Source organism: Acipenser ruthenus, chromosome 24, assembly GCF_902713425.1.
Source record: "Acipenser ruthenus chromosome 24, fAciRut3.2 maternal haplotype, whole genome shotgun sequence".
Taxonomy (NCBI): domain Eukaryota; kingdom Metazoa; phylum Chordata; class Actinopteri; order Acipenseriformes; family Acipenseridae; genus Acipenser; species Acipenser ruthenus.
The window spans coordinates 7,919,134-7,942,662 of NC_081212.1; the positions used below are offsets into that span (position 1 = coordinate 7,919,134).

Genomic DNA, 23,529 nt, shown 5'->3' on the forward strand with positions numbered 1-23,529 from the left:
AAACAAAAGAGGAAACCCAGCTACAGACAAGAGGCAGGCAGAGCAAAGAACAGCAACACCAGACGCAGCTGGAAATGCCATAGTAACCTTTATATTAGATTTTCTCCCGAATCTAGAATGTCCAATTATTTTTTCCCCTCAATGTAGCAATTCCCCATACAGCTCAGGAGATCTGATGGTTCAGTGGTCATACTCCAATCCCACGACTAAACCAGCTTCCTCTTCTACATCCAGGAACTCGAGAACGGATGTCAGCCAGCTACCGGCCTGACCTGTGTTATACGTGAATACGTCGTATGTGTGGCATCTCATTATTATCATTATTATTATTATTATTATCATCATTATTATTATTATTAGTATAGATCTCATGCAGTCTGGGCGAGAGGCTGCTCAAACTGTGCAAAACGATTTCTGTTGTAATAAGATAAGCGACATACTAACTTATTATAAATCACAATATCAAGACTGCGCTCAGGAACTGCTATTAAACAAAAAGGGGAGGTTTTTTAAAGTTTAGAATTGCGTCTTTGCACAGGGTGACATCTGTACAAAAGCTAACTGTGATTTATGATTATTCTAATGGCTCTTGAGAAATCAAGCGACACTGTGATTTTTCAGCTGGCTGTACCTGTTTTGTAGTACAGTACAGCACTGGGAATGATTGCAAAGATCAGAAAAAAATATATATATATATTAAAATGGCATTTGAGCTGCATGTCCTTCAGTGCCAACCAGTAAACATTATGTTTGCACTCCAAACCCCTCCCCAGCAACAGAAAAAGCTTGGCCTTATTTACAAGAATCCGAGTACATGCCCAATATATCAATTTACATTATTCATTTACACAATCATTAGGGGAGCGGGTTAAACAGCACCAAAGCCGAAAGGATAAGTTACCACCAACACATGTACATTTATGTAATCAAACATGAGACAAATGGCTTTATTTTAATCTTAACATATTTCCTGTACAAAACTCTTAAAATGGTTGTAGCTAACAAATTAATTTACTACATCTTACCTGTTGTGGACTTCCATTGGTTATACAGGTCTGAAATGTGCAGTTTTGAAAGAAACACTTGTTTTAATAAACACGTATTCTTACTTTGCTGGTACTCTCAGTTTGCATGCAATGCTTTCAGATAGTGTTGCACTTCCTTGGTCATCAGAAGGGCGAAGCTGCCCTCACCTCTTCAGTCTTATTTCCTCTCATTAACCAACCAGCTGCTCCCCCTACTGACTGACATGCTTTCAGCCAGCAACATGCTTTGAACCAGAAGATATTGTAGAGGTGACCCAGGAAGTGCACATCTAAAATATTTCCTGCACGCAAGTCATGGAAACTGAGAACTTTATTTAAACCACATGTCAAAACCGGATATTATGTATTATAATAAATACATGTTTGCTAGAACAGGCTAAAAACCCAAACAAGTGCAAAACAGATTAATGGAATTATTTTGTTAGCTACAATCACTTCTGCAGGATTGATATAGAGCTCAAGGGCAGTGTAATAATGTTCTTAAAAACACAACCAGCCCAGTGATTAGAAACAAAAGGATCTAGGGTATATCCACTTTGCCATGCAGAACATCACTGAATGATTCAAACAGACACACGAAGGTGCAAGGCAGGCAGGCAGGCACAATGAAGGAATGCTTTAAAACACTGTTCCCTCTGGGGACACACCCGATGAGCATTACCAGACAAAGGCTACCTTTGAAAACGAGGATGCACAGGAAGTACAAGGTGGGAACATGGTAATAATGTTAGTAAAGCAAAAGGAATCAATTACCCATTGCGTGTCTTCTCCCATCTTAAGAAGAGAAGCACATTTGTGAGGAGAAAGAAGCAAATATTAACCAATAGAAAAAAAAGCAACAGGATAGAAACACACACAAACAAAATGTGTTCCTTTTTGGTCTTAACGTTAGACAGTCAAAAGAGCTCAATCAGAATTCTATGGTAGAACTGTAAGAGACCAAGTACAGTAGACAAACCCATTATTTCCCATTATAGTGAAGCAAACTTTTCATTTGCCGCATTGTATCAACCAATGAGAACACAGAAACAAGCAGTCAGCTCATCTCCCCCATCCTCTGACAGGTAGCAGAGCAGAGAAAATAAGGAGAAATTGATCGTTGAAGATGAGCTGGTTTTGCTCAGCCAGCTTGCACCGTTGAAACGCCTCCCACCCCAGAAGAAAGCACAAGTAAATCTAGGTAGGCTATACAGCAGCTCATTTATGAAGCAGAGTTTTCTCCAGCAGCTACCGTGCAATCCCTCCCACTCCCAATGTCCCCCCCTGAACCCACAATCACAGAATCGTTATACACAGAAATCAGATTATGAAATGAGTTACCGCAATCTGTGAAAATGAAATGTCAAACTCTATAACTGCATAACTGCAAATATTCATTTAATTTACTTTATAGTGAATCTTTTTTTTTTGTGCAAGTTACAAAAAGTTTTGTGTGATAAACAAACAGCCAATCTCTCTCTCTCTCTCTCTCTCTCTCTGGCTGATGGCTTCTCTTGCTATTTTTTTATGCAGCTTTGGTCTCACCATATCAAGCACCTCCTTGAACTGATCACTGTTCATTCTGAATTAATGGAAGAATCTTGCACTGTCCAGTTTCAGTTCTTGAGCAGTGGTACTCCCCAAACCTTTTTCTTTTTTGGTTAATTTCATGTACCCACTTTCTCCTTTTTAGTTTTCATTTTCTATTCAAGAACATCAGCACTAAAGCCTCTCCCTGTCAATCGTGTCCATTTGTCTATAAACCCCCCCAAAAAATCGCTCAATATTCGCGCCTCGTTCAGCGTGAACACAATAAATCTGCTTGCCATTCGCGCCGCGTCCAGTGTGAACGACCCTTTAGGAACAACACACTAGCTGAAACTCCTTGACATAGTCTATTAAAGCCTTTCCTATGTTTTAAATAAATCTGTATACTTTAAATACATTTTATCATTGAATACAGGTATGAGGTTGTCACTTCATATTTCTAGAGGCTGCTGAAAGTCAAGTGGATTTTTTGTTCAGTTTGCTTTTTGTTCAGTCACAGTAAAAAAAAACGACAGCAGCGCTTTCTGTTAAGTCTTTTTTTTATCTACTGATAAACACGGTTCATCTCCACAGGCGGGTGTACTGCATTAATAATGAACACATACCAACAGCACAGAATAAACACTTCATATCGGGGATTTAAGGCGCACAATCTCTGTCTGTCAGAAAGTCTTTTCACATAAAGTGTAGATACTGGAAAACAAATCGCACTGATCTTTCAATAACGCTTGCTGTGATGCCACCGGGAGTTAAAATCTATCCAGTCTTGTCTGTTTCCATCTGCAGCAGACAGTCTGAGAATAAACTGGTTCGAAATGAGACTCATCCCTAGTAAGGATTTTTGCTCGCTGGCAGAAAACTCTCCAACTATAAGAGGCCATTGCAAAGATAAGAGGCAGGAGTTAAACTGTCCAAAATATGTGTTTGTAGTGAACTCAGTACATTAATAAGGGCTGTTAATTTATGTAACTCTATATAGGGAACCGATACTGAAGATTTTAGCAAGGGGTTTGGTGTGTACTGTTAATGCAAAGAAGCTAATAGGAGAAAGGTGTGCGCAATTCATTCAGTGTCTTATTCACTTACTTTGTGACTCCTGAATTGCTTGCTACATTAGTAGCATTGTTTAAGCAATGCAGAGTTTAATCATGCACCTGTTTAATACGCTATTCTGTGTGTTCTCTATCTTAGATCATTATTTACCAGGCTACCAATTTGATCTAAGCAGAATAATAAAGAGAATCATGCAGAACACAATACTATAACATGATAATAAAGCGGTAGTAAATTGAGTTGGCCTCTTCTCTAGATTGTGCATCTTAATGTTCAATAAAAGTAGTATTAATAAACAAATACCAGGTATATTTGCACAGCTTCATCAGATTCAAGCTACCTGTTTGAGGAATTGATGGCCATGTTCTCCATATATCAGAGGTTCAGAAGCACCGATTCCAGCCCGTCTGAACAATCAATTACAGAACGAACGATGCCTTGTATGCAGACACAGCTCCGGACTCCTATACTGCTAGTTTCACCCTGATGCTGAAAAGGCTTACCAGACTGTCCAGACCCCCTCCCAGTAGGTCCACGGCCCCCATCTGCATGGAGGAGACCTGGGGCACGTTGACAGGGGGGCCCAGGTCCAGGTTGAGCAGGTCACCCAGGAGGTCTCCCTGCGATGGGATCACCTGGGTCTGATCTGGGGGCACTGCGGGGCTGGGGCCCACCGGACTCTCCCCCGCCTCAATGCTGCACAGAATGAGCACAGGGTTACACAGGCAGGCAGACAGGAAATATAACAACATCAACCATATAACAAAATATTCTAAAACAATGCTTTAAAATCAATGTTCTTACCTTTTATTAACTGTATTAGTTTACAAAATAATTCCATAAATCTTACCTGTTATTCACTTTTTTTTTTTAATAAGTTATTTCAGGATATTAAACTATTTCAAACTACAATAGATATTTCTGCTGCATTCTGTGCTGTAGGTCACATGGTTGCAACTTGACCACTGGAGTGAGTTGATCGTAGTAAACCTTTCCCAGGGTGGTTAGCACTGATTTAACTTCCAGGTTGTTGTTTGACTGTAAGCCAGTGGATTGCCCTCCTACCTTCCCTGCTGGATTGGCAGGTGCTTGCGGTGGACACCGTGGCTGCCCTCTACGAAGGCAGTGGGGGGTTTGTGGTAGACAGAGGCCAGGGAGCCGATGTGGCAGATAAGTTCGTCCAGCAGGGTGGGCTCGATGAGGTCCGTCTCCTCGGAGATCAGGGGCTTCTCTGACAGCACCACCTCCTTGGCAGTCACAGGGTCTGTGGAGAGCAGGCGCCAGTAGATATAGCCACGATCCCGGAGGTCGGGATTGTCCGAGTCCTGCAGCCAATACAAGCACGACAACACACACGTCTCTGTGGTTAATTGTCTATCCACTGTGCTGGACATTAATGTTGAAGTACACAGTCCGTTGCATAACAAGCAGGGTGCTTCAGTGTTTAAAGAGGGTTGGGTTACCTGTGTGGCTAGACTGAGCACCTGCTGCACCAGCTCCTGGGTCTCAGAGGGCTTCTTCAGGAACAGCTTGACGATGGCAGTGAGCAGAGTCAGCTGCACCTGTAACACAAGCACCGAAAAAGAAGCGACTGTATCGTCAGGAACAAATCCAAACCAACTTTGTAAAAGGAATATTTAATAAACAAAAACACACATAACATTGAATTAAAAAACAGCTCTCTCTCTTACAACCACAGGCCTTGAAACTCACACTAGCCCTGCACTCAGTCCTGGGATTCAAAATTTGCCTTGTTTAGGTATATTACTGAAATGACCAGGTGACAGAAGTTTGAACAATCAGGCCTGTTGTAAATCTGGTCTGAACTGATCACCCTTCTCACAGCATGAATCATTTACACCCGAGACTGTAGGTTTACTAACAGATGTTATTCACGCAGCTAAAGGACAAACAATGTGTTTAACATCAAAATCCTGGCTCTTGGTCATTTAAATAACATACCTTATTGAAGTAGTTCTGAAACCCAGGACTGGGTGCAGGGCTAGTGCAAGTTTCAAGCCATGCTGAGTATGTATAGATGGCCAGCAACAAGAATGACCACATCAGGTTTCATCAGAATCTGACTAGGGGTTCTCCACATAAACGGATAAATGAAAACGTGACGTACAGACAGACAGCATGCCTCCCTACACCTGGTCTAGGGGAGGTGTGCTCACCTGGGTGCTCTCATCATGGAATCCCTCCAGGAAACTCTCCAGCAGCTCGTCAGCGTTGTCGATCCTCTCCGCGTACTCGCCCACAATCCAGATCATAGCAGCCCGGGCGTCCGGCTCATCCAGGGAGTCGAGATTCTCACACAGCGTGGCGATGATGCTCTCATACCTGGAGAGGAAAACAGCAAGCAATGCACAGGCCACTTATTATAGGACTCAGGCCCTACTTACAGAACTCAATCCTAGATACCACTGCAGCAGCAGTTGGCATTATATGAAATCCAGCTCGCAGGGATTGAGTGAGGGATTGATTTGATCAACACGTAACCCATCTGGAAAGACTCCAGCTGTATTTCATTAGAGCATTTTACAGTACTAGGGAATCCCAAGACTGCATATTATTATTAACACCTGGTCCATGCTGCTTGTCTTCTGCTGTTTGTACTGAAAACAGTATTAGTTACTTATACCTTAAAACACCAACTCTCACCAGATGATGGGAAATAAAAGTCCTGGGGATATTAATTAGCCTACAAATAAAAGCACAGTAAAACTGCTATGCAATGGGAATCTCATACCCAATGTACAGTTTATCTGTTAAAAACACGATTGCGGAGAAGTGACTTTTGTCATTGAATTTATTATGCTGCTTAAAGTATTACAGCCATCGCTTATAGTTACACCATCGATACGAGTGAGGTGACTTGTGTGAGAGCTAGTGAATTCAGAAACATCTTCAGAAAACGGCTGCACATTTTTTTTGGCAAAGTGAATTTTCTAGGGAGTATTTCCTAACTGTGTATTAATTCAATGGTTTTGAAGGTAGCTATTGTTCAGTCACTCACTTGTTGGGATACTTGCGGAAGATGTCTCGGATCACCACGATGGCTTCCTGGACCACGTAGTTGACCTTGGTCTGGATGAGGTCCAGCAGCGTGCTGACACAGCGCTCCGCAGATTGCTGCAAACACAAGATTTATTGAGAGAGGGAGGTTGCAGAAAAACACAAGCTCAGACACCTGCAGCTTATTAATCACTGATGCTACTGTTGTATGAGCAGCACTCATGCATAAATGCATGGGCACAATTTGCCACAATTCATCAGTTTCTGCTTCAGAGAGGCCTAGGAATAAAGCAGGATACTTAAACTATGGATGGTAATAGTTTAAACGTTTTCTACATTTATTCACAGTATGCAGATAACTTCTTTCAACAGAAATCCATGTATCGTTTGTACATGTGGGCAAGCGGTTCCAAAGAGCTAGCCCTGTACCCAGTCCTGGTTTTCAGAACTACCTTCGCTTAAGTATTTAAATGATTAAGTGCTAGAAGTTTGAGCAATCTGGTTGCTGTTGAATAAACCGTCCCTCTGAGCGAAGAACTAAAACTGAACCTATAGACTTGGGTGATGCTGTGATAATAGCGAGAATTATAAATCACATACTAGAAAATCAACCAATCACAGTGAAGTATTTTCCATATTTCCAGTACCTCTTCTCCTATGTACAAATGTCACCCCCTGCATAGAACACTACACCTAACTGAATGTTCAAAAAACACATACCTGGTACCTTTTGTTAAATGGATCCTCCGAGTAACTACTCTTTCTTTAAATTTTGTTGAAGGGTGTGACAGAGAAAGAATGAATCTTGGTTATAAATTTCCCTCCCGACCTGTGAGGGCGCTGTGTAAAGGGAACAGTGTGCCCCGGACTGGATGGTTTGGCAGTTCATTCCAAGGACAGTCGGAAGTCAGCCATCCAGGAAGGGGGCGGAGCCACAGTAACACAAGTCATCGCCCCAGACGGGAAGCGATGTGGCAATCACAGATTGGAGGAAAAACGATTGCACTCGCTAACCAAGGGGGCGTGGCTGAAGGTACAAGGGGATGTGGTGACGAACCGCTGAAGGACTGTGATATACCGGGACTGTTTAGTGTTTGTTTTGTCGTACTAATTGAAAACGTTTGTTCTTGTTAGGCTGCTAACAAGTACCAGGAGCTGTCACTAAAGGCCAGCACCAGCCTGGACAGCACTGCACTACTGTGCACTAATAAATGTATTTCACCACTCGCACTTACAAAGCACTCACTTTGGACTTGTGATCGTGTTTGTGTTCTGTGTGTGTGTATTTACTGTGATTATTATTTCTGGACTGAACCCTGTGTGTTTTCCTGAGCAGTACACATCGCTGTGTATTGCCAATGTTTATTATTTACAGTTGTCGAGTGACTTTCAATTATAAATAAACCACCATTGCACCGTGAACGTTGTTGTTTGTCATTACTTGAGCACCGCATCATCACCTCTGCACCTGCGCACTGCAAACCACTTTGTCACACGGGTTAACTAGTTTCTCAGAAGAAAATATTACCAACAATCACTACAAACTTTTAAAAGCACACGTTTCTCTGGCTGCACTTCTGTTTTTAATAGTCTGTCATTAGCCAGCACATCACCACTCAGGAGGTTCATCTGCAGCGCTAACAAAGGTACATCCAATTTCCAAGCATCTTTCTTCATATTTCCAACGATGATGCCCCTGCACAAGCGCTCTGTCTTTTTTCACCACAAACCGATCCATTTTATGTACTAAACAAGGGTACAATGCAGCGGGAACAGAACTGGGTCTGATTCTTCAACACAATCGCCTGTCATTGGGTCTCTTTTCCTCTTTTACTGGTATCACAGGTATTAAATATATATATATTTTTATATATATATATATATATATATATATATATTTTTTTTTTTAAACAACAAAATATTTGCAAATGTGTAAAATTCACATTAACATGTGTAAAATATTATTTCTATTTTTTTTTACTATTACTATAATTCCTGTATTATTAGAATGCTCACCGGCCCCTTCCCCCCAGTTGAGAACCGCTGCCCTAAACTATTATAGACATAAGATTTCAAACCATAGAGTATGGTTCCCTGCGCTTCTCACCTCCACTTTAATGGCACAGCGCCCGATGGCTCTCACAGCTTTCCGGACAAAATCAACATCCACCTCGGTAGCGTACTCCTTTAGCTCAGCCAAGACCTGAAAGAGACAACATGCTGAGGATTCAAAACAAGCCAGTGACGGATGGTTTAAAAGGCTACATTTAAAATGACAGCAGACTGAGCGAACGCAATCATTCCAAGGGCTTTCTTTCACTACGCAGGTTTTGAAAGCGCATGTGTTACACCGACTGTACTTGTGCGTGCTTTCAATGCCTTCTTTATTGTAACCAGTTGCTTCCCCTAATGACTGGCAGCCACAATTGACTGATGTCTCAATGACCTAGTAAGTGCTAGTATAACATAATACAATACAAATGTATTTATATATAGCACCCTTCATGCCAAGGCATCCCAGAGCGCTGTACAAAGTGAAAAACTAAATAAAATAGCTCATGTATATATAAAACCTGAAACCAAGGCATGCAAACGGATAGCTTTTCAGTCCCAGATATCCTTTTAAAAATGAAAATGCATGTTAGCTAGACATATGTGAGACCTCCATAGGGAATGAAATATTCCATTAGCTAAAACCCCAATAATTTAAATGTAGAGGACTATACTTCACCAAATTACTGCCCTCCATATAATCCAGATATATAGAGACAGGACTGTAATTCAAATAACTCCAGATTTATCATTGCAGTACAGCTGGGTTAAAGTACAGCAATGCTTTACGTGCATTTCATCGTCAATATAATACATCTTTAATACAAGCTCTGTCAGATATACTAAAGGCTATCGAGAATGTGTTTAGTGCACAGGTGCTCCTCACTCCTCCCCAAGTTAAACTAATACGCAACGAATCACAGAATTCCTAGACTAGGGTGGTGTGAAATTTTCATTTCTTGGCATGAGCGAGCAAAACAAAAAAAACCTTTTGAAGAAGCGAAACTGAAATATCATGTTTAATATGCTGCCAGTGAGATTGAAAATAGAGCCCTCCATAAATCTATAAATAAGCACATTCATCTTCAGCTCAGCAGGCTGCCAGCCCGGCTTCTTTTTTTAGCCATTATCCCTGCAAAAATAATGCGAACCCACGAGCGCTGGCAGAATACCTAAATTATGTGGGAAAATGTGTTGACCCAAAATTCACTGCAATCTCAATGTGTTTAACATTAGTCAGACCAGCTGCCTGCTTTCTGAATGGCAGAATTACAGTACTGGAATGCGTAGGAGAGACAAATTAACACACCCAGGCACTTCCTTAATTGGTTTTCTATTTTAAATGTTTCAGATACAATTAAAAATAGAGTATCACTCCCATTAAAGTCATCCTCACCACACTGAAGTGCCCCATTAAGAATATAATGTGAGTCAGTGAGGACAAGCTCCTGAGAATATCACTTTGGTTATTATTACACTCCGGTTAATCACATTACACCTTTTCACTTTGGGAAACTCAAGATGAGAAAGTTCACATGCAAGTAAATTGCTGCATGAACCGATTATTCGGACTGAGCTCTCCACAGAAATCAGGTGCTGACAATCAGGTGAGGGCCATTGGTTTTGATGGGGCTAATTTTCCACTGGAGGTGAAAGTGAAGAAACAGCTGCTTGGATTTGTGTGGATTGCTGTTCTGTACAGTCTCGGAAAAGCAGCGATCAAAACAAATCCAGACAGCTGTTTCTTCACATCTTTCACCTTGAATGGTAAATGCCCCTCACCTGATTGTCAGCAGCCGGTTTCTGTGGAGAGCTTGATCAGAATACTTGGTTCGTGCAGCACTACTGGAAAGTAGATAAATGTCCTTACATACATAACAGTAATGTTATTGTACAAGATTTGCAATACCTAGTGACACAGTATATGCTGGTTGTATCAATACTTCCTTTATGTTGTAATGCTTTTTGCCAGGTTATTGGTGAACTCCTGATAAAGCAGACTCTGCTAATTGTCAATATTTGTGCTCAGTCCCTTTGATTATGTAGGCAAAGACAGACCGACAGGCACCTCTATATATTCCCAGGTTGTTTATATAAATTGTGCTGAAGAATGTCCTAACCACATTTCTTCACAATCAGTTAAGCCAGCACAGGATTGCTTAGGAGAGAATATTATATCAAGATCAAGAAATAAAAAGGTGTTGGCAAACAAGGGTGGGAGGAGGTTCTCTAAACAGCCAGGCACTGCAAGCCCTGCAGTACAGGAGTATTGGTTTTAAGGGTTTGTCTGTTCCAACCTGTTGTTCTGGTGGGGTGAATCAATGTTGATCTTTTCCAGCAGGACACAGATTAAGGAGGAAGCTGGAATGTGCCCCAGATTGATAACACCTGTCACAGACAGCATGTTCCAGCTTGTCTGGTCTGTTTACACCTTTCTTCCCCCTCTCCGTTCAACCCTCCCTTCTCTTGAGGTGATATTTTACAAGCATTCCAGAACACTATTAACCCTTTAAGTGCTCAAGAACAGAGACCTTATTATTTCACTGTTTAAGTGATTCAATGAATCGTTAGATAAGGGGGTATATTGAGGTGGTCTGCATATCGCACACATTGTTTGCATAGATCTACATAATCACTAATGCATTACTGCATGATGAAACTTGAAAAGGACAATGTTCCATTATTGAGGAGGCATGGTGGTCCGCTGGTTAAAGAAAAGGGCTTGATACCAGGAGGTTCCCGGTTCAATCCCAGCTCAACCACCGACTCGCTTAACCTCCTTGTGCTCCGTCCTTCGGATGGAAGTGACTCTGCAGCAGCAGTTGCGATGGATAAAAGTGTTTGCTAAATGACTACTTCATAATAAGAATTGAGTGTATCTTTATATTATATGGGGGTGTATTGAGGCTGTATTTATATTACATTGTTTATATCTAGAAGTTCTGATCCAATTGTGATCAAACTTGAAAAAGAACATTCTTGCTCACATGTTATTGAGAGTACTGGAATATGTGGGTATAAGAAGGCTTCTGTCCAAGTCCATGGGTGGACTTCACTCACCTGAGCAATGTTGGCCTGGGATGCCAGGCGAATCATAATGTCCAGTTTCTCCAGTTTAACATAGATGGGGTCGTTGTACTTGACAAAGAACACCTTGATCTCCTGCTTCAGTATTTCAGGTCTGTGGGGAGGGGGAATTCAACAATACTGTTAACCACTTACACTTTTAATCATGGCTTTCAATTTTTTTTTTAATCTTGTAACAATCTTACAAGTCCCTTTCTTGTTAAACTTTTAGCTTATTTTCACTGTTGCCCGTTTTACTGTAACAGGGCTCCACTTAAGAATTATTTTCAAAGCCTTGGTCATCAAGTCATTTTACACTATTTGAGAGCAGACTTCACAGCACCAGTAAATTGGTCTACTTTGTTTTATTATAGTGTTCAGTGAATGTTTAGTGGTAGTGAACTGATTTGTGTGCACATTCATACATCTTCTCAATTTAGAATGTCCAATCCTGTTCCCTCGCCATAGCAACTCCCCACAACAGCTCAGGAGAACTAAAGGTCAGTGGGCGTCATCCAACCCCCAAACCAATCATCTTACACACAGGAACTCTACAGCACCTCTGAGCTGCAGGTGTCTGCTTTCGAGATCACCTGGCCAATAAGTGCTGCTGTAGTGGTGTGGGAGACCAATTCCAATCTCAAGGGAGGATAGGTTACCTCTTCTGCACGATGAGGTTGATGTTGCGCAGCGCCACATACTGGACCTCAGGCTCTCCAGACAGCAGGGTGACCAGGGGAGGGGAGAGCTTCTTCAGCAGTGTGTTGTAATAGTCCGAGTCCTTGGGCAGCAGCTCCAGGAACTTCATCAGCACCTTCACCGCAGACAGCACCACGGCCGAGTTAGCATGGGAGAGGCGCGGAGTGACGCGCTCACAGATACTGGGGAGAGAGGACACTGGATCAGTGCTGGACCAGGGCTGGGAAGGGTTTACAGAATTAACCTGTCCCATTACTGGGGGGACGTTTAGTCTTTGTGTGCACTCTGCTTCATTAATTTAACTTTTGCAGGGAAAACGAATTACAGGAAAAAGTAAGTTCATGCAACTAACAAATGTTGGGCAATTTTTAAATTTTAATAAAAAAATCAATGCAAAATCAATTACAGCATTTTCCTAAAACCCTTCTCCCCTGCTAAATGTTGAAATGACCCATTGTTGGCAGTTTGTTAATATTACATTAAAGTAGTTTTAGCTTCCTTCTGCCTTGAGGCTTTCTGGTCACTCTGAGTTAAACAGCCCTCCAGCTACTACCTGTAGCTGCAGATTGGATAAGTGCCACGTGCATGACCTGGTTTTGGCTCTGGATGCCTGGGTTTCAATTCGATTAGGTCATTAATTCACAAAAAAGCGCACACAATTTGGCACAATTCAACACAACTGCTTGACTGAAGAGCAGCTGGGAAGGGTTTTGAATTCAGGATTCAGTCCTGGGCCTCTCTCACACAGAGACTGACAATCTGCTCAACTGCATACACTTAGATCCTCTGGGAGCCCAAAGCTACCAAAATCAAGTCACTTGAGATTCGGGAGCCGTACTTATACCAGGAGGAGAAGAAAATACAGCCCTAGTTATAAGATACTGAATAATGTGGTCAGATTACAGTGATGCGTTACATGTAAAGTGTCACTCCGACTCCGAGACCACACCGGAGTCCCAAGCTTTGACAGCGAGCACCTCAGGGCAGGTCTCTGGGGCTGGCTCACCTTTGGGCCTCGCGCTCGTCTTTGGGGCTGTAGTTGGAGAGGCAGTCCAGGATGAAGATCTGCCCCCACTCGGTGCACTCATTCAGGGCAGTAAGCAGCTTGTTGATGTTCTGGGGGTTCAGGTCCAGCAGGTTGCTGTTGGGGTGCGACTCACTGATCTCCGAGAGAGCCGCCACTGCGTTGGCAACCACCTGAGCGAGACACAGCCAGGCCATGCATTTCAATGAGACTCGAACTTCAACAACGCTCAAAGCAAGCTTCAATATATTAGGATGTACAGTAGATATAAGTGAACGTGTATCTAAATGCTAGTGACAGATGGAGTGGCACCTTTTTGTACCCCCAGATTCTGATAACCTCAATAACTTGTGCTAAAGAGTATCCCAACCAAGCTACACAACATTTGGACAAGCACTTTAAGAGGTTAAAAAAAATATGCAGGCGTGACAGACAAACAGACAAGCTTTATCCCCAATTCTGGATAATCAATTTTTCTTGATATGTGAACAAGTCTTATGCGACATGCATATAAATGATTACCACTAGAGGAATCAGTCCTCCCTCTTATCTCCAGATTATCATTTCTCCTTACACCCCCTCTTGCCCACTCCGCTCCTCCACCACCAGCAGATTAGCTGTACCCACCATCCGCTCCCAGAGCCCACTCCTTCTCCACCCTTGCCCCTCAGTGGTGAACGACCTACCCACGGATATCAGGAGTGTTCAGTTCCTGACCACCTTCCGCTGCCTCCTCAAGACACACCTGTTCAGACAGCATCTGTGAACCTCACAACTCTAGACTATACTGGACTATATGGCACCCTATTGTACCAGTACTTGCATCAGCTTGTACCTGCACTGAACTGCTCCATACCTTGTCGTAGTCTACTACTGCTCCTAACTATAACTGTATCTTGTATTTGATTTTACTTAGGTATCCGTACTCACGATTTTTGTAATTGCTCTTATTTCAAATCATTCTCATCCATTCATCGTACTTAATATGTGCTCATACTGGACTTTACTTGTACAAGCAAATATTTGTAATATAAGTTTAACATTTTCTGCTCTTATTTGAACTTGATCTTTTTGCTACTGATTTTATTGTACTTTACAAATGTTCTTCTCTGTAATGTGATATTCTGAAATATGATACTTTACAATGTGATATTTCGGAATAAATAATAATAATAATAATAATAATAATAATAATAATAATAATAATAATAAAAAAAAAAGCTGCATTCAGTCAAGTAGCTAAAATTCCAGAGCAAATCCTGTCCAAAGTGACAATACCTTTTAAGCTTGTTCTCTAAACTGTGCTAATCCTATTCCCCTGTGAATAGAATAGAATAGAGTGTTTCAAATGACAAGAGTCACAGCTCAAAGAAAGCTGCCAAGCGCAGCCCTGTGGGACACCTCTGCCACTCTGAATTGCTTTGCAGTGTTTAGGAGTCTTCAATTCAGACAGGTCAGAGTGCAGCTCTGCAATATAGATGAGCTCCCTGAAAAGTGACTTCAAATACAAAGAACACCAATTATTCCAACTTAAGACTTGTGAGGGAACACTGCCACCTAGTGATTTGAAGATCATTCAACTCCAGTACAACAGCATCTGAAAGCAAACAGTGAACCTGGGTTTCTTTAAGTATTACTGGTTTAAAATGGCTCATTCCAGCCTCTAAGGTTAATGGCTCAGTGAATTATCTTTTGTTGGAAAGCCTTTCAAACTTTATTGCACAGCCAGCCGCCTGCGACTACCTGCAGCAAGAACAGATTTTTAAAACGGGATTTTGAGTAAAAGTGCTCGACTGCATTGTTTTCAAAAGTATAAATCTGCTTTTGTCTTTAAGAGGGTAACTAGGCTGGACCTAACGGCATGAGCTATGAGATTAAAAGAAATCTGTTCAGCTAGAACAAAGAATCATATCTATTTAATATATATATTAGCCCACAATATTGATGTGATCTGGAATTTATTAATACTATATAGCAGACCTGCACACTGATGTGATACAGCCATCTGGAATTTCTTAATACTACAGCTATAGCCAAAAGCTTTGCATCACCCTATAGAATGAAATAATGTTGCTTCATAAAGTCGATTGAAACCTGCTGAATAATGTTACATTAACATATTGAATTACATGCCGCTTTGTAGTTTTCCATATACAACTGATATATGACATTTTATATGAAATACTGTACTATTATTATGGCTTCCAGCAGACTTTTGCAATATAATTTTGTAGTTTCTTTGATTACATGATGTTAAATTAAAGATATAAATTATGTTCGAGTTATTTTAGTATGTCTCAATCCTAAAATTGTAGGTAATGCAAAACGTTTGGTCACAGCTGCATATAGTAGACCCTGATACTGATGTGATACAGCCATCTGGCATTTCTTTATAACATATAATAGACACTGATATTAATGGGATACCTTCATCTGAAACTTCTTTTGACTCTACACTAGATCCTGATATTGATGTAAAATACAAGCTGGTTTTCACCCACTCGAGGTCAGAGTGCGGTTTCTCTAGATATTATAATGAAACGGGCACCATGGGGTTGGAGTCTGCGATGAGGTCCCGCAGCGAGTCCAGGAAGCCCTGGTCCTCCACCATCTGGGCGTTGATGTCGTGCAGCTTGGCCACGCAGACGGCCGCAGTCTTCCTCACGTAGGGGTCCTCGTCCTTCAGGCACTTGCGCAGCGGCTCACACAGGTACTCTGTGATCTTATCCACCCGGATACAGCCCATAGTGCGCACAGCCAGAGCGCGGATCAGGGGGTTGGGGTCCTCACAGTCCTGGGGGAGAAACAAGACGGCTCTGCAAACACTGCAAGAAACTTCATAAAGTCAACGACAAACTTTTCCACGAGTTGTTTTTAACCCTTCCAGCCCAGAATTATTTTTGTCGAGCTGAAGGAGGAACTCCTTTTTGAGTATACATGAGAACAGGATAAAACTTGTGTTTTTTTTGTACATATATTTATACAATGCCCCAGACTGGGACCTAGCGGTTCCAACGTGATTTCCGATGGCATATGTGAACATACAGTGCTAAGATAAGGCAGGACATTGAGGTCTCACCAGGACTGAAAGGGTTAAGTCTTCATTGCTTTCTATCACTGGGTGATGTGAACTCAGTTCTCAAGTAGTAAAGTGTGAATTCTCTCTTAATGCTCTAGAAATACTAAAAGACAAACTGTAGCACCGTTGAGTGTTTATCAGTTATGGATGACGGTCCAACTTCTGTAACTTACAATTCTATCAGGGCTCTACATGGATTTGCTTTGATAGAATATTCTTTCAAAATTCAGACGAATATCAATGTCTGTATATTCTTTCATTTTTGAGACCGATAAATATATTTAATATACAGTGAATCCAGCTTAATATCACTCCTGTTAATGTCACTCTCAGCTTACTATTGCTTATAATGGGAGTCAAGGCAGACAGGCTCCTAATATCACTGTAGTTATTGCCTCTATCAAATCACTAGGGCTGCATTGTTTCACAGTAAAAAATGGCTTATTTCACAGTCTAAAGTTGGGTATTTCAATATATGTCACATTCAAAATTGATTTTCTCTAGTTATTATACAACAAATGTTCCTAAATATGAAAATGCTTACATAAGAATGCTAGAATGTTTTTAAAAATACTTTTTTTTTTTTTTCCACCATCAGTAAATTATCAAACAAAATAAAATATAAAAAGAACAGCAGACACGTGAAATGCCCCCTTCTTGTGCCGGACAGAGTGATCTTTAGCAGAAATATTTCCCATCTTTGACACAGCTGGTGTGTTCAATCATTTACCGGAAGCAAACTAAACCAGCTGCCAGGTTCCTAAATGCAGTGTAACAGGTAGTGTGTCAATAAGGCAAACATTTGTTCTATTTATTTTAAGTGATAAAATTATATATATATATATATATATATATATATATATATATATATATATATATATATACACACAGTACTGTGCAAAAGTTTTAGGCAGGTGAGAAAAAATGCTGTAAAGTAAGAATGCTTTCAAAAATAGACATGTTAATAGATTATATTTATCAATTAACTAAATGCAAAGTGAGTGAACAGAAGAACAATCTAAATCAAATCCATATTTGGTGTGACCACCCTTTGCCTTCAAAACAGCATCAATTCTTCTAGGTACACTTGCACAAAGTCAGGGATTTTGTAGGCATATAGTCAGGTGTATGATTAAACAATTATACCAAACAGGTGCTAATGATCATCAATTCAATACGTAGGTTGAAACACAATCATTAACTGAAACAGAAACAGCTGTGTAGGAGGAATAAAACTGGGTGAGGAACAGCCAAACTCAGCTAACAAGGTGAGGTTGCTGAAGACAGTTTACTGTCAAAAGTCATACACCATGGCAAGACTGAGCACAGCAACAAGACACAAGGTATTTATACTGCATCAGCAAGGTCTCTCCCAGGCAGAAATTTCAAGGCAGACAGGGGTTTCCAGATGTGCTGTCCAAGCTCTTCTGAAGAAGCACAAAGAAACGGGCAACGTTGAGGACCGTAGACGCAGTGGTCGGCCAAGGAAACTTACTGCAGCAGATGAAAGACACATCATGCTTACTTCCCTTCGCAATCGGAAGATGTCCAACAGTGCCATCAGCTCAGAATTGGCAGAAAACAGTGGGACCCTGGTAAACCCATCTACTGTCCGGAGAAGTCTGGTCAGAAGTGGCCTTCATGGAAGACTTGCGGCCAAAAAGCCATACCTCCGACGTGGAAACAAGGCCAAGCGACTCAACTATGCACGAAAACACAGGAACTGGGGTGCAGAAAAATGGCAGCAGGTGCTCTGGACTGATGAGTCAAAATTTGAAATATTTGGCTGTAGCAGAAGGCAGTTTGTTCGCGGAAGGGCTGGAGAGCGGTACACGAATGAGTGTCTGCAGGCAACAGTGAAGCATGGTGGAGGTTCCTTGCAAGTTTGGGGCTGCATTTCTGCAAATGGAGTTGGGGATTTGGTCAGAATTAATGGTCTCCTCAATGCTGAGAAGTACAGGCAGATACTTATCCATCATTAATACCATCAGGGAGGCATCTGATTGGCCCCAAATTTATTCTGCAGCATGACAACGACCCCAAACATACAGCGAAAGTCATTAAGAACTATCTTCAGCGTAAAGAAGAACAAGGAGTCCTGGAAGTGATGGTATGGCCCCCACAGAGCCCTGATCTCAACATCATCGAGTCTGTCTGGGATTACATGAAGAGAGAGAAGCAACTGAGGCTGCCTAAATCCACAGAAGAACTGTGGTTAGTTCTCCAAGATGTTTGGGCCAACCTACCTGCCGAGTTCCTTCAAAAACTGTGTGCAAGTGTACCTAGAAGAATTGATGCTGTTTTGAAGGCAAAGGGTGGTCACACCAAATATTGATTTGATGTAGATTTTTCTTCTGTTCACTCACTTTGCATTTTGTTAATTTATAAATATAAACTATTAACATGTCTATTTTTGAAAGCATTCTTACTTTACAGCATTTTTTCACACCTGCATATTACGTGGCAATGGATATATTTCATGGAAATGGTGAAATCTGTTATAACTGGGGAAAAACTACAACCTTATCAATCACATTTCAACTTATTTTCACAGTACTGAAATGTTTTGACATATAAAGTACAGCTGCGCATACAGGACGCTGCAACGTGTATGCTCAGAGCTTTCAATTGCTTTCAATTGTTAAGCTGGATTGTAGTACTCTGGAAGATCTCAGGGGTTAATTAAACCAGGTTCATTTAGGTGCAGCATTTTGAACCAAGCCTGGTGGTAGTAACTCATTAGACTAATGACTTCTATAGAATGTGTTATATTATTTTTAGCTGTCATTTAATACCTTGCATATAAAACATTGTTTCAGAGCAGCTTCTGGAGAGACCAAACCAAGCTATTCTTTTTTGTGCTGGAGCAAATATAAAGGGTTTCTGCCACTGCAGCACATGGCGGTTGTGTGAGCACAATGCAAATCAGAAATGAAGCGATCAGGCACACAGTGCTTATTGTAGAGCGATGCAAATCCGCCTGGTCTCCATGGAGTCCTACCTTCACAAAGCTGTTGACTGCCATGATGGCCATGTCAGGCTGGCTCTTGGCGTAGTTCATGAGGTACAGGTAGACCAGCTTCTTCAGCTCCAGGTTATCAGTCTGCATGCAGTTCACTACATCAGGGAACAAGGAGCTGGAGGAGGGGAGAAAGAGGGTCACAGAGTGGGTCCCAGCACCAGTGTAACCAGCTAGACCACAGCTGTCCAAACACGTCAGCTAGGGCCATACAGAAAATATCACAAACTAGAAAAAAAGACTGTAACCCATAACAGTGTCCTGAAATCCACTTACAGTCTTAAATGGGATCACCTCAAAAAGAGCCACATGACTTCCATAAGCTACTATGAGCTACTATTCAGCAACAATCATGGGAAGTCAGAAGGATCTCTTCCCAGAGGGCATGATGCAGTAGCTGCATTGACTCATGTGACTCCAAGGCATTCCTGGAATGGCAACATCTGCAGAAAACTACCATTGGAAAGCACCTGCATGTGGGTCAGGTTAATTCTAGCCCGCAAGCATAGAACAAAAACAAGTGGACCAATGGCAATGTTAATGCCAATAGGAAAGATACTAAATACTTGGTTAACATTCCTTAATTATCTTTGAACTTAATTAAAGTAATTGTGCCTAACAAAAGAGTTCCACAAAGTTCCTCCATCATGCACATCTATTCATTGTATAGATTTCAAATGTGCAGTTTTGAAAGAAATACCTGTTTTTCATTTCAAAACATGATATCTGGTACTACACTAGGTTAAAGAAATCTCTGTTTAGAAGCCATTCTTTTTGACTGTTTTGTACTTCATGTGTCATTTCAAATTGTGCCCACCCCTTCACTTGCTTCTTTCAATAACCAATCTCCTGCTTCCCCTGTTTACTGACATGCTCGGTAACATGCTTTGACCCAGAAGACACTACAGAGGTGAAATGACCCAGGAAGAACAAGTGCAAACAGATAACCCACGAATAAGGCACCTAAAGTAGAACCAGATATCAAAATTAAAACATGTGTGCTATAACATGTGTTTTTTTTAAAGCTGAACATTTGAGACCGATTTAGTTAATGGAAGTGCAAAATGGCTAAGATTTAGCTACAATTACTTTAAGTTAAAGTCGATAGCACTGCCATTGCTATACTTAACCCATTAAGTGCCATTGTCCTCATTTGAGGACAGGCTACTTTTTAATATTGTGGAGCATTATTAACAGGCATCTACCTGTTATTTAAATGTTCTCTTTAACTATATTGTTATGATAACTTACTCTCATTTTGTTAACTGCAAACGTTAAGTCTAAATGTAACTGTTAATTTTGCAAACATTGCCCTGGAGATGCTTAAAAATGATCAATTTCTTGGTGTTTTCCTACCTAGTGATGATTAAGCTCCATGTGTTGAGCTTCATAGCCGTCATTATTATTATTATTTATTTCTTAGCAGACGCCCTTATCCAGGGCGACTTACAATCGTAAGCAAATGTGCCTGTCATTTACACTTCTAAAAGATTGAAAACTTCTAGAATGGTAGCATATTTACTTTGAATGTATCAAATTACATAAATACAGCTTGTGTTCTGATTTTTTCAAAGAAAATTTGATTTGTCCTCAATAAAGGCCCTTTATCCAGGTTAAATGAGTGTGCAGCTCACCTGACATCCTTCCCCACTGTCATGGCCGCGATCACCTTCTTCACTGCCTCCTTCCGCTTCTCCTTCTTCTCATTGTTGAGCTCTGCCTTCAGCTCAAATATCTCCCCTGCGAGGAGAGAGAGAGAGAGGGAGTGTGTGAGAGAGATAGACAGACACACACCACGATGAGGGAGACACACACACACTTCAACTCATATCTCCCCTGCGAGGAGAGAATGATAGAGTGAGAGAGAGAAAGAGAGAGAGATAGAGAGTGACACACCACGGTGAGGGAGACACGCACACACTTCAACTCATATCTCCCCTGCGAGGAGAGAACGATAGAGAGAGAGAGAAAGAGAGAGAGATAGAGAGTGACACACCATGGTGAGGGAGACACGCACACACTTCAACTCATATCTCCCCTGCGAGGAGAGAATGATAGAGTGAGAGAGAGAAAGAGAGAGAGATAGAGAGTGACACACCACGGTGAGGGAGACACGCACACACTTCAACTCATATCTCCCCTGCGAGGAGAGAGATAGATAGAGTGAGAGAGAGACACACTCACACGTACACTTTTTCTGAACACTCACCATCCGGGTCACTACAAGATTATTTTCTTGCACTTCCAGCGATCAGTGTGTAAAAAATATATACATATTAATAGAAGTATGGCAGTAACATTTAGACACAGCTCAAAATCAGGCATCAAGTTCATGAAAAAACAAAATCAACATTCCCTACTTTCACTGCATCCACAGACAGATGCCTCTACAGACCCCACTGATTCAGACACTTTCATTAACCTGTGCTAAAGAATGTCCAGAGCACGTTTCATCCCAAATGGATGAGTAGATCTCTAGATAGAAGTACATACCTCCACTATATCCCGGGGATAACAAACACTGAACATCCAACTGTATGTAATAAGGCTAGAATTCAAATAGAGGTGTCTGGTAATACGATAAACAGAAAGCCTGTGTTACGCTTACAACAGTTAAAATCAAAAATACTTTCAAGATGCAGTTCTAAAGCAACAGCACAGTGGACCTAGATTTCAAAGAGAATCCACCATCAGGAATTATTTCTGTTATGACGGAAGTTAATCAAACTGTTTAACTTCATCTTCTAGACCATACCTTTTTTGTTTGTTGTGAAATACTTGGAATCCGTCATGATTTTGGTCCTTTGGATCACCTGCAAAAAAACAAAACAAAAAAAAAATGCAAATGAGTATTGAAATAAAAGCATCCAGATAACTAAGATGAGGATACTGTGAAAAGGACATCAATCTCATACTATGAACATGCTGTTCCTAACTTCACATTATAACAGATAACATTTTGCCAAACTGTATATAATGTTGTAGACTGTACATAGTTTCGCTGATAATAATTTACACAGAGACCATGGTTTGCTGTCTAGATGCACATAATTGTTTAATTCTAAGAAAACACCATTAGTGAGTGTACAAAAAGTGTGCTATATTTTAAGTACTAGGATTCAGCTTTATGATATACTAACAGCCCATTTGAGTTCCAGGGTGCTGATGGGATGCCATTTCAGGGCTCATACCAGTAACCATTAACCTTGTGACACTGAATTTGCACATATTTGTTGCTGTCTGATAATCTGGAGAAAAAACAAGGAGATAACTACAGTGGATCAGGAGTTCTCACAAGTACAATATGGCATTTTTACTGGCGTCATTGCACTTTTTTCTAAATTTGGCTCCATCGCATTAACATCTATAGTCACCAATAGATAATATGTAAATACATTATTAAACTAAAAAGCAGCTGTGTGTGTGTAGCGAGTATCAAGAAGATATCTTGAATACACTGAAAGATCTGACCTCTTGTTTTCATCCATTACCCCCATTATTGCCCATAACTTCAAAAATACTGAGAGCGGAGAGCTAATATTTGGGGATTTTTTCTAAAACAGTTCCAGGTACATTCATATGCGATATGATAAGAATTTGAGAAGGTGAGGTGGGAGAGATCCAAACATGCACATCCATTCGGTGTGGAATGACCCTAACAGGCGCTTCTTATAAAATGTTATCAGTTTCCAAAATAACCATGTAACAGAGGAGATGTTCTTTTTTAGGGTCTTCAAAAATGGGGCCCCTTATGTGCTGATGGGGTCCGTCTGTCTGTGGTGAACACTATACTGCACTGAATTAGCACCAATCTTCTCCAAACTTTTATCACATACCCCTAGCCTACTACAGACGTTTAGAATTGCATTTGGTTATAAACGGATAAACTCTTGCGATAATACTGCAATTATGACGACCCTCTGTATGTCCGTGCATTGGTTTATTT

General features: G+C 41.0%; 1 protein-coding gene across 5 annotated transcripts in view; it reads right to left on the bottom strand.

The window, feature by feature from the left end:
• The window catches only part of LOC117429256 (AP-1 complex subunit beta-1), a 44,011-nt gene that overhangs the window by 19,387 nt on the left and 1,095 nt on the right, over positions 1-23,529 (bottom strand). Inside the window, exons 2-16 of one of the 5 annotated variants that reach the window (XM_034048571.3) lie at positions 22,339-22,396; positions 21,218-21,323; positions 19,566-19,701; positions 16,034-16,279; positions 13,468-13,658; positions 12,422-12,643; positions 11,757-11,877; positions 8,752-8,847; positions 6,646-6,761; positions 5,804-5,969; positions 5,090-5,188; positions 4,692-4,951; positions 4,130-4,322; positions 1,800-1,820; positions 1,026-1,055 (exon numbers count right to left, since the gene is read on the bottom strand). In XM_034048571.3, coding sequence (XP_033904462.1) covers positions 1,026-1,055; positions 1,800-1,820; positions 4,130-4,322; positions 4,692-4,951; positions 5,090-5,188; positions 5,804-5,969; positions 6,646-6,761; positions 8,752-8,847; positions 11,757-11,877; positions 12,422-12,643; positions 13,468-13,658; positions 16,034-16,279; positions 19,566-19,701; positions 21,218-21,323; positions 22,339-22,375 — 2,040 coding nt within the window. In that variant the 5' untranslated portion in view covers positions 22,376-22,396. Of the gene's footprint in view, positions 1-1,025; positions 1,056-1,799; positions 1,821-4,129; positions 4,323-4,691; positions 4,952-5,089; positions 5,189-5,803; positions 5,970-6,645; positions 6,762-8,751; positions 8,848-11,756; positions 11,878-12,421; positions 12,644-13,467; positions 13,659-16,033; positions 16,280-19,565; positions 19,702-21,217; positions 21,324-21,792; positions 21,814-22,338; positions 22,397-23,529 lie in introns of those variants that run through there. The other 4 variants (XM_058998310.1, XM_058998309.1, XM_034048572.3 and 1 more) reach the window with 4 other exon arrangements.